Here is a 12,062-nt window from a genome sequence, read left to right on the forward strand (position 1 = left end):
CTTTGAGGCAACTTTGTACCCTACTCAGCCATGTCCACATGAATGTCCCTGGTTTATTTGTGCATACATAGCAACAAAGTAGGAAATAAGGAAGACTTCATGCCTCTGTCCAAAAACATTCGGCCATACTGTTCTTTACAGCCATAGGGTATCATTTCTCTTGATAAAGAAAAAACTTGCAGAGCTAAAATGTTAAGACTGCCAGTATTTTTATGTGAGCAGGTGCAACCCTTCTCCTTGAACTTAATGCTAATGGTAGCTTTTCCTGAACCTCTCCTGCTTTGTCACTTGTGCTTTTGTGCTTTAATGCCCCAGAAACAGTCTCTGTCCCAGAGGATGCAGAATAAGTAGCCACTAGCTCCAAGGTCAAGCTCCAAAGCAGTGAGGTTCACAGGGAAGGTCAGCAAGTCAAAGGGTATTTTCAAAGCCAGAAGGAAGAGCCAGTGACTTTGCAAGGTCTCGTTTCACAAAAGCATGTGGCATCGCTGCAATGCCGGGACTCAGAGGAAGGCAGAGGCGTGAGAACGGGCAGCTCTGGCTGCGGTCGAGCTGGTGGGCAGTACACAGAGGCCAGCAGACGGTGTGGCTCGGTGCAGACTGGACACTGGAAACCTCATCTGATGTTGCAAAAAAAAAAAACAAACCAAAGAACCCCAACCTGGGTCAGTAGAATCTGAGTAGGTTCTCAAAGCAAACAAAACTGCCCTATTTCACCCTCCCCAGGAGCCAACCCCACTCTCAGGGCACAAGACAGCAGGACAGTAAAAAGGGAGGGTGGCATGAGCACGGTCCTGCTGTGGCAAGCTGGGGGAGACAACGCAGGCGGTGGGCGTACAAGAACATCTACCTTCGTTTCTGGGGAGTCCTTTGTGCCTGCAGGCTCTTGGGCAGGATCCCCCGCTGCCCTCATACCGTCAGCTTGCTTCTCCATGTTCCCGTCCCTGGAGCTTCTACAGGGAAAGGGAGGACAAGGTGAGGCTGCCAGTCCCCCAAGCTTTGCACTTCCACCCCCACGTGAGCCTCTGAGGGAAGGCATCTCCGCTGCTCCTGGTGACGGGACCCGCTCTGGAAATGTGGTTTTCAGGCCACGGCAGTGCCCCGGAGCCCTCTGTCACCCTTTTGATGCAGGTATTTTGGTACTAACCTCACAGAGTGGTTGCCCTCCGCAGCTGCCGAGTGCTCCGTCCGGGCTTCCTCCTCCTTCAGTGCTTGGTGTTTGATGAGAAATGTAGGATTTGGAGGGCTAAACCTGGAAAACAAAATGAATACGAACATGGGCCTGCATGAGACCTCCCAGGGATGAGTCCATGGGGCCCCTCAGCAGGATGAGGCCCCCAGAAGGGGCCCGGTGACAGAACAGGTAAAGGCTTTATGCTGCAAAAAGACCCAGCAGAGCCTTGACCACGATAAAGCCCCACATGTCAGGTGTACCCCCATGTCACGAGACATCCTGGCACAGGCAAGGCCACCAGTGACATGGAAAACCACGTCAAGCAACTCCAGGCAGAGATTCACAATTAACCAGCCCGTTGATCCCTGCGAATGCGAGCCAAAGTAGCAGTGGCAGCAATTAGCACTGGCTTTAGGAAAGGAAATTTTGGTCATTGTTGATCAATACCCTGCAAATCTCATTTGATGAGATTCAATGCCTGCTGCTCTACAGGTAATCCTTGCCTGTGACATGCCGCTTAAATTCTCCGGCTGTAAAACGACGGCTATAGCATCGCCTCTCTTTAAAAGGGCAGCAATTCTGCTGCAACGAGGTTATAAACTATGTGACAGTTACCGCTGGTGTGATTACCTCCCCGCTGCACGCAGCGGTTGCTAAATGCAAATTGTTTGAGGACCAATTTGGTAAATGATTCAACAAACCTGTTCAACAGCTCATTTTACAAAAGCGTCCGAGTTTACAGTTGGGCCAAAAACAATCAATAAAAAGTATATACCTTCACATTTTCATGTGTTTCTAGATAACTTAGGAGCTTCAGTTCCCAGTTTTGAATTGCGCTCGCAGTTAGATTTGTAACTCTGCTCATATTTCTAATACCACAAGAACGGGCTTAGAGGGATACACTCAAACCAACCGCAAAAGCGTCCCCCATAGTCCAACAGGCAGATTTTTAAAAGAATCCCTGTGCTTACTTCCCAGATGGGAATTAGATGCCTAACTACCTTGATGCCATGATCCCAGCTGAATACTTGTCTTTAGTTTTGTGGCTTGTTAGCTAAGCCTGGCTTTTGTTTCCAGATCAGCACTCGCGTGCGCAGCTTCGATACACACCTAGGCAGGTTGGCTTAACGCGCTGCTGCAAGCACGCTGGGAGCAGCCGGCTGACTTTGCACGGAAGAGGAGGAGCGACATGGAAACGAGCTGCTTGGGGGTGCAGAGACTTCAGCTCAGGGCTGGGGCAAATTGCCAGTGCCCGGAGCTCCTTCAAGTGCTCCGGGCACTTTGTCCATGCACCCACTCAGCACGTTGCCTGGCTGATGCCGTGGTGGCCGTACCTAAACCACTAGCTTCAATCCACCCTAGCGAGGAGATGAAGCCATGCCTCTTAGAGTTGCCTCTGATAGACACTGCAGGTTAATAACAGCTCCTGAGGAGAGGCGAAGCCACAAGACGGAAAATCCATAATCATTTATTAAATTACCTTTAGTTTCATAGAATGGTTTGAGGCAACTTCATGGGACTTACAGTGCCTAGACAATAACAATATTTTTCATTCTAAAGTAGAAGCCCTCCGGGACCTGGTGCGGGGAGATGATGTGATTAGCAAGTCCTGCTGAGGAGAAGCACAGAACACACTGAGTGACTCTTATGAGTGGGGAAAAGTCAAAATGAATAACAAGAAGTGTAACACAGAAACAGAGGGAATGAGATACACACATGCACCCCCAGGAATCGAAGGTGTCAATAGAGAGGTACCTTATTTCTGACCGCCGGGACAATAAATCTTCTTGGCACTGAAGGAAGGCATGTTGTCTTAGAAAAGCAGAAGGAACAGGAAGGATAAGAGGCAAAGATAACACTAATGTTACTCAGCCCCAGCCCAGTCTTCAGCCAGCTCATTCTCTGAAATGAATAGGGACTTTTGGGGCATCCCTGAAGCAGTTGTGAACACAGGAAAGGTGGTGAATGGAAGAAACTGGCTTGTGCACCCGCATGTCTCTGCTGCAGAGGGGACCCGTCCCATCCCCAGAGAGGTGCTGAAGGGTTCAGAGACACTTCTGTCTGCATGCTGGAGTGGAGATATGGAGCCTTCTGACTTATGCAGGTTGGCCTGAAGTTGGATGGGTTGGAAACCAGGTGTTCACCTTCCTGGGTCCACCTCATCCAACACTGGCCACCCAACAGCCCATCCCTGAGGTTCAACTAGTTACTCAGGCTCCCAACGTTGGACAAGGAGAGAGGAAAATCAGTTTCATCCAAACACAGACCTTGCACAGAGACGTGACCTTGCTCTGGCAGCTCCGCACGGCCCCATGGCCACAGGTTTCAGTGACGCACACAGAAAGTCAAAGCTCAGGAAGGTGGGCACGAGTACTTCATCCCCGATGGTACAGCGCCTGTACCTTCCTGGCCTCGTCAGGGAGCTGAGAGACAAAAAGCATCTGGAGCAGAGATTTCACAGGCACGAGGGCAGATCAACACCACGGCAAGAGGTGTCCCCCGGGCTAGGCTGAGCTCCGGGACGATCGTGTGCCAGCCACCATTGCCAGTGGTGCTGTGAAAAATCTCAGTTTGCCTCCTGGTTTCTGAGCCCGTTAAGGACACAGCTTCACACTGCCTCCCACACCCTCCCAAAATAGAGGAGCTAGAAATCACACCGCTTCCTAAAACCGAACATGAAGATTCACACGCAACGATGGGAGCCTGCCAGCTCCGGCTGCACAAGAGCCATCGGATGTTGGCACAGGTGCCCGAAAACCACAGCACTGCAGTGGGAACGCCCCTGCCCCACCAGTCAGCAGCAAATGCGCGGGGCAGAAAGCAATCACCTTTTTTCATTAAATGGAAGAGCTGAAATATCTTACAGTCCTAGGTAATTTTACTAGCCACGCCAGTCAACGCGCTACCTCCTGGGAGACAGCAATATTCTGGTTTGGGCTCCAGGAAGCTAAAACAGCAAGAGAGGAAAACACTGCCAGCACTGAACAGACCAAGATGCTTCTCTAACAGCTGGGGTTTGGTTCAGCAACCTCCAATGCCTTACAATATTTTCAGCTCCTGCTCATACAAAACCTGTAAGACTCCACCAGGCTGCAAATTTGAACATTAAGGAACATATACTTTTTTCTGTTTACAGGGAAAAAAAAAAAAAAGAAAAACAAAAGTGGGAAGCCAAATCTAAAGCCCTGAAGACAATTCCCTTGCTAGGGTAAGTTCCTTTGCTAAGATGAAATTTGTGTATTCACTGAAACATCCATTGAAATTCAAACCAGGCAGTGGAGAGACAGAAAAGAGAAGCAACGCCACTGCAGTGAGTCTGAGTTTTCCGTCTTCTGTTTTGTACATGCTGGAAATGATTAAACTGGATTTGGTGTTAGTCTGAATGCAGTGAGTGGTCCTGGGGCCATCCTACTGTGACCAAGCATTAATTAACTAGCAGTTAATATGCGGTTTTAAAAGAGACTTACTTAGCCGAGTCAAAATGTTACTTTTAAGAGATGAGGGAGAGTTTATTACTTTTTTTTTCAAAAGCAGAAATTGTGGGAGAGAAGCAGGGACATCGCTACAGAAAAAGAAGAGAAATATGCTGTGTTCCCAGGTTAGCAACCAAAGCTCTCCAATACTGCTGAGCAGGAGCTGCAGGATTCGATTTTTGGGTGCACTGAGCATCCTCAGCTCCTGCTGAAGCCCACAGGAAAGGCAGGTGCTTGGGTGCATCTGAAAAAAATCCCAAATCTCAACTGTTCTTTCACTTTCTACGCTAAGAATCACAGGGGGTTCTGGAGGCCCCTCAGCTCCTTCTCATATAGTGTGCACCTTGCACAGTATATTTCCATTTTTTGTTCCATTTATTTAGCAATCACACAAGCAGACCTCGCCCTGCAGACAGGCATGAGGAGAAGTGCCAGATAGAAGCCATCCCTGCTCTTTTGAGAAGCTCTGTCCCCACAAATGTTGATATCTGCATGACACTTTGCTTCACTTCACTGCATTGCAGCTCTCCTCGGTGATCCCTGACACGGTCAACTTGGTGTTTAAATCTTCTGTGGAGCTCATCCTTATGAAGTGGTATTTTCTTCTCTCTTCATATCCCTGGCAAGTTGTATCTCTGGGAGATGTCTCCTCTGACTTTACTGGAGTTATTCTGACCTGCACTGATTTTACTGATAGCAAAACATTACCCATTAAGTCCTTCCTCATGCTCTGCACATCAGCCACAGGATTTATAAGCATCAGGTGAGGCAGGAGGAAGTTCCTGGCAGCTTCTCAGTCAGACTCTGGCCAAAGGTCTCTGAGCAAATCAGTAGCTCTAACGATAAATACAATCTGTCATCTTTGTTCAAAATTAAACAAGCCACGATGAGTGTAATTTGGAAGATTCTATTTAATCAGCCACAATTACAATCTGACCAGCTACTCCAAATTACCTCTGTAGATAGGTGATTGTATCAGCTCCTTTAATTGATAACAAAGAGGGAGAGACATGCTCAAACTGTCTTTGGGTCAGGGGCCAAGACATGAGCCATTTTTGAGATGTCTTCATGAGGACAAGCGCAGAGAGCTCGGCAAACAACGACGGACACGGCCATGACCACTGCAAGCATTCGGAAGCAAGGAGTAGGCAAAGGACTAGTTCAGCCTAACGCCAGCATTCGACTGAGAAGGACAAGCTAGTCCCAAGTGCTTCCAGGCAATTGGGAGAAAGTTCCTAGCCACGGGAACAGAGATGTTCTCCACCTACGCTCTCCTTAGGGTAGAGCCTGCAGATGACCAAAGCTGGATCTCAAGAAGTTTGTGAAAGGGATAATACAGGACAGAGCCTGGGATTGCAGGGACCAGACTCGGTGGGCTTGGGAGGCCTCTTTCATCCTACAAAGATGAGCCTACAAGGGCTCGAGCCTGCGCTGAGGCATCCGGTGGGGCGAGGGCAGCATATACCCATGCCACCCTGCCAGTGCTAGCTCTCCACAGCCTTCCTGCTTACAGCCGGACCACCGGAAAACCCAACTGCAGACAGAGCCTGGAGGACAACCTGGCATGGCTGGCAGCCTTTCTGCCTGCCAGCTAGCATTACTGTCCCTCCACAGTGCCAAAGAGCAAGGAAAGGAGGGAGACAAGATGACGGAGCATGTCCTGGAGCCAGGCAAAGTTACAGAGCTTTCCTCACCTAGAAGGAAATGGCTCTGCTAGGCTCAACCACTTCTGCTGAACCCCAGAAGGTGTCTCCACCAGCACACACTGATCTGAGCTCCCTGGCACAGTGTGTCTCCGCTTGTGTCTCCTATCATCACATCTCCAGCAGGCAGCGATGCCTACAGACCAGCACACCCCCCTTAACCCCATCCCACAACTGCTCACCGCGGGGGAAGGCAGAAGTGCGTAAAGAAATAACAACAAAGAAAATACAGAAGAAAAACCAAAACCAAAACCAAAAAGAAAGAGTTCCAGTGCATTTAACATATTTCCTAGGGTCACATCCCAAAATAAATCAGGAGATGCTGAGGCTCCACCCCGCCAAGCATGCCGGCATCGCCATCCATCCCCGGTCCAGAAGGGGCAGAGCTCGTTATACCAACCGAAATTACAGACAGATTTAAGGCTGCGTGGGGTTTTTACTGAAATTTATACAGTCTGTATAAATGGTTAGTTAACATCACTGCTGAGTTATTATTAAAGGTCACTTCCATAGTACAACGTAATTACCCCCTGCAAGACAGACAGATTCCCAGGAAACGTGCTCGCAGTCTAATGGTCCATCCTCACTTGCATCGAGCTCAAGAGGATGGCGGGAGGGACCGTGGCGCGGGATCGGCCTGGCTCAGGCCAGATTTGGGCGACGTGGGCAGGCGAGCGAGGCAGAGAGCACAGCTACCACCATCGAGGTGGGAAAATCGGGGGGCGAAGAGGAAAGGGGGGGATCTAGCACCCAGGAGCTTTGCACCCGGGGTGAGCAGCCAGTTCAGGGGGAACCAATGGGGCTCTGCAAAACAAGCTCAGTTCAAAACATTTCGCACTGACGAGAAGGAACGACTCTCCTGAGGGCAGGATGGCTGAAAAGGAGGCGTCAATTAAATTAAGCACTCTCAAAAAACGAAGGGCACACCAAGAGAGACCCTTGGGATACCTGACACCTCAGGGACTCCCACCTCCCTCGGCCGTTTTCCTGGCAGCGGGATGGTCTTCCTGGAGGCATGGATGTCGTGGGAGGTCTCACACCACTCCCTTAAGCCCATTGCAGGCATTTAATGGGGGTGCTCTGGCTCCCTCCCTCACTGCACACACAGGGCTGGGCACAAGGGCCCCGGGGGACCACGCTTCAGGCCAGGAGCATGGTGGGCACTGGAGAAGGTGGCTGAGGATGGTGCTTTCATCTCCTGGAGTGTCAGGCACTTGGCCTGATGTAAGGGACAGAGAGGGGAAGAGAGATGGCACAAAATCCATCCCCATCAGTTTTTCTCATCCCTTTGAAGAGCTGTGATGCAGCCAGAGCCCTGTCCTGCAGGCCTGGCTGTTTTCGGGGAGGGGAAGGAGGCATGCGGTTACCCGTGTCGGGGACCCATGATGCAGGCTGTCCCCAAGCCTTACCCATTTCTGAATATCATCTCACTCTCCCCAGAGCCCCCCTTAAACCTCCCTGTGACACCGAAGCTCTCTCAAAGCTGTTGTGCTGCAAAGAGCAAAAGGTTTCTCTCTCTTCGCCAGCTGCCTTCCTCTCCAAGATAGGACATGCAGATTTATGGCGGCATATTCCCTAGGTCCCCAGAATCCTTATTTGGGCTCCCCATTTCATTAATCCAACTCTACTTGTTTTCTGGGTTGGCAAAGACAGGCCACCTGCTTCTAAGTGCAGCATGGAAATCAATGCTCCTGCGCAGCTACGAGGCAGTTCTGCAGACTGTGACTAGCTATTTTCGGGGCTGGAGACACGGGCCAGCTGGATGAGAGAGATTATTTTTTAATAGGGTCATTTAACAGACTCTATCGTAGTGCACGCCGGCTCCTTGCCTATAGAGTGTGTGGTGTCGATGCCACCGTCTCTAAGGCCACTGCACCGCTTCCCACCTGCTCAGCATCTCTCCCACAGTGCTTCATCTCAGCACATCTGCCCCGGGCCCAGAAAACACTTCTCAGCTGGGTTTGGATGGGGCTGGCACTGTCTGTAGCTCCAGCACAGGTCTCAGTCCCATCGCAGCATTGCAGAGTGGCTTTTTATAGCACAAGGTCATCCCTGCATCCCCTTGTCATGCAGCCGGTCGAGGTGTGGGTTTCAGCACAGGTAGGCAGTTGGTCTTGCACAAGGTGCCCAGTCAGTGTCATTGGCAATGAAACCACTGGCAGAAAAAACGCAGCTACCTCTGGGGGTGAAAGGTAACGTCTCTAGAAACCTTGGGGTAAGTCACATGCATCATGATTACTTGGGCCACCCGGCTTTTAGAGAACAAGAGGGCACTGCTCCTCCTCCAAGCTGGGACAGCTCCTGCTTCCTCAGTAATGCAAAGGGAAAACAGAGCACCGGGATATGCCTGGCAGATCTGACCCCTTCTGAACAAGAAATACGTGATGACGTGTCTTGGGAAATGTTCTTCCTGACCGGTACGCTCCTCATCTGCCTTCAAAACAGCCAGTAAGCAGCAAGGGATCCTAAAGCCATACAAAATGCATGCTGTCCATCCACCATCCCCAAGAGAAGGAAGAGCACCAGTCTCAAACAGGGCAAAATCCCAGCTGTCTACAGGGGTTTGCAGGAAGCTCCCTGGAGACTCTCTGGCACAGGCTAGCCTGGCTGTCTCGGCAGCAGCATCTCCGGGCTGAACACCGAGCCTGCAGGAGAACGGGGCTCTCCATCATGCCTACGTTGGTAAGTGCCTTTGACTAGAAGGAATCGGAACTAAGATCTCCAGTAGAGATTTACCCTCCCCCCCAAATACATGAAGACTTGATACCTGGATTAAAATTCTTTGTCTTGAGTCCTAAATGTTTAAAGATTACTCAGCTACCGTGTGACGACAGGCCTGAGACAGGGGGCAACGAGGAAGGGCGGCAACGATACCAGAAACAGCACTCAGGCAGAGCAACACCAGTGGATTCGAACAAATCATCCCTTAAGGAAAGCTGTTTGACGCACAATCTGCAGGAATTAGGAAGAGACAGCAAAGGGAGAGAAACTGCTAGAGAAATGAGGGCTGGAAAATTATGCCACCTTACTTGTCATTGCTACGCACAGTGACAGCAGGTCAACGAACAAACAGAAGTAAATACCATATCCTGCCACCTAGATTTCCTCTGACAGCTTCCCTGGTGCTCAGATAGAAACAAACAGCGAAAGAGGCAGCAGAGATTCCTGAATCGATGCTCTTGCTCAGCCTCAGCCAGGCTGGATACAACACCATACTGCCCCCCAAAACTGAAATCAAGGTTTTGTTTTATAAATAGGCAGTAAAGTGAGCCCTGCCACAGGTCTGCAAAGACAGGCCTTGAGCTGCAGCCTCCTGCCCAGAGGGGATTAAAGCAAAAGCCATCTACATAACAGAGGTGTAACGGCATTTATACGGAGAATGACACTGTTTGCAGTGCAAACGCACCATAGTTTCCTGCTGAATGTCTTCAATAATGAAGATGTTTAGAAAGCAAATAGAGAAGTCAGGTGCTCTCCAGGTTAGCTGGCTTCACATCACCGGCAGAGCAAAAAAGTCACCGGCCTAAGAGCAGAGAAAAGTCACCTTCCAGCCAGCATCTTCTCACCGGCTAAAACCAGAAGGCAATGCCACCATCTAAGTGCAGCCCACTCGCGGCATGGATGACTCACTGCTCTGCCTTGAAGTCTCCCATGCTTCGCCCTGATGGCACAGGACAAAGACAGGGAGGAAATCAGCTATCTGATAGTATCTCGGATGGGACGTGCAGTGCTTTTAATCAGAGCAACGCTTTTTCCTTCTCCTTCCCCACCCTGCTCCGTTGTTCTAACACCCTGGGACTTCTCTCTAGTCTACCGAGGCAAATGAAAGCACTCAGGGTCTGTCACCCTCGGGTAAATGAGGAGGCCCAATCCCAGAAAATCCAGTGTAAAAGTCAAAGCAATTCCCACCCAGCCATTCGGGGCTCTGAACTCAGTGCAATGGCCTGTGTAGATGTCCTCCAGATGGGCATCAGTGTAACCTGCGGTCAGAAACCAGCTCCCAGTACTGGCTCAAACCTGCAGTCATGCTCCCAAGAGCTCAAACAGAAAAAGCTGAGCTCAGGCCTGGGGAAGGCTGGCTGAGCCTGCTGGCAAGCGAGCCAGGAAAAGAACAGTCTGGTGGTGGAAAAGGCATGGTGCTGGAGGACACGTGGCGAGGATCACTATGCTGAAGAACCCAAACGTTAAGTCAGAGAGAAGCTTACAGACATACCGCAAATAGGAAAGCAGCTCTCTTCTTCCCGCTTAAGCATCACCATCCCACACCAAGTATCTGGGACTATGTCTTTGATATAAACTTGGCGACTATGTAGGTTTGCTTACTCCTGGCTCCAAATTCCTTCTAGGCACTCATATTTTATTTATTTTTAATTCTGTCTGGGGGGGGGAGGGGGAAAGCAGCAGCAAGTTTCCAAAAGTCTCCCTCCCTGCCCATATGTTGATCATGACGCTTCCCTTAGCTCCTGGTGTCTGCCATGAGCACGGAGCCTCTCGTAAGCCCCTCTTTCCTCCTCACATTTGTGGCCTCCAAACTGCTATTTCAGAAGCGAAGGCAGACTGACACCCAGCGTCTTCGTTACATGAGACTATCTCTGAGAAATGAAAGACCATTTCCCTATCACACCGATCCATTAAAATTTCTCCACTGATGTCAAGACACACACAGTTGAAGGATGCTTTCTGCTGGCACATTTCCACCACCACTCAGCCCTCCTCTCCTCTGTTCTTATCCTCTAAATTACTTGTGAATTAAGCAGGAAAATCAGTGTCCATGGGACTACGAAAGCTCAAAACACACTGCCCCAAGGAGACTGTAATGTCAGCACAGCCATGATGGCACCTTACAGCACTGGGGAGGAAAGTGGAGTTTGTGCTACTGCCTGAGACTCCCCAATATCGGGGCACTGCAAGTGTGCGTTTCTGACATTTATTCTTGCTGCTCATGTTGCTACCTCTCTCCCCTCCGGTGGCTGACAGAGCATTGCTGTCAGATTTTTGCCTTGCACTATTTCTCACTGTCTATATTTTCCATTTCTTCTTTCTTATAAAAACAACAAAGCAGGGAAAAAAAAATCAAACAGGACAAAGAATTATTTTTGTCAGTAACAAGGCTGGAATCTGGCTCACAGGGTCCCTGCAGCGCAACCTGCCAGGGGACCTGTAAGGAGACATGGTAGAGAAACTTGAAACTAAAAATTCTGTAAGGAACCCTACTTGGGAAAGATTTCTAGTTTGTGGCAGAGCAAATCCTAGACGGAAAGGAAAGACGGTCATTTTCTATGTGTTTAGCTCAAAAAACTCTCTCCAAGCAGAATCTGCTGGCCATTCATCACACATGATTTGTAGCCAAAAAGTTCCCATTCTCCGGAGATGTCAGATCAACATGTGGAGCGGGTTTGACACGTGCCACAGAGGTGCAGAGCGTCCTGCCGATCCATCCTGGCACATGGAGCACACAGCATATTTGCATTGCGCCCCAGGAAGGCTTAATCTGGCTCACAGGAAGGAGGCAGAGACGGGGATGAAGGGGTCAGGGAGGAACAGCAGTGCTCGGAAAGCTATGCCTCGCCATTTACTTTAACGAAGAATGGAAGCTCTAGAGAGCAGCTAAGTTTGGGGATAAGCCACGGTGTAGGCTTTGGCAGTAGCAGAAGGGAGCATTTGCTCACAGGTCTATCCAGTTATTTAAGAAGAAAACCCTTGTACATCACTTGG

The 12,062-nt window shown here is 49.9% G+C and overlaps 1 protein-coding gene across 1 annotated transcript in view; it reads right to left on the reverse strand.

Moving 5' to 3' along the window:
• The window catches only part of HYDIN (HYDIN axonemal central pair apparatus protein), a 172,307-nt gene that overhangs the window by 57,753 nt on the left and 102,492 nt on the right, over positions 1-12,062 (reverse strand). The window contains exons 24-25 of the mRNA XM_067302835.1: positions 1,145-1,249; positions 848-950 (exon numbers count right to left, since the gene is read on the reverse strand). Coding sequence (XP_067158936.1) covers positions 848-950; positions 1,145-1,249 — 208 coding nt within the window. The remainder of the gene's footprint in view (positions 1-847; positions 951-1,144; positions 1,250-12,062) is intronic.

Source organism: Apteryx mantelli, chromosome 10, assembly GCF_036417845.1.
Source record: "Apteryx mantelli isolate bAptMan1 chromosome 10, bAptMan1.hap1, whole genome shotgun sequence".
Classification (NCBI taxonomy): Eukaryota; Metazoa; Chordata; class Aves; order Apterygiformes; family Apterygidae; genus Apteryx; species Apteryx mantelli.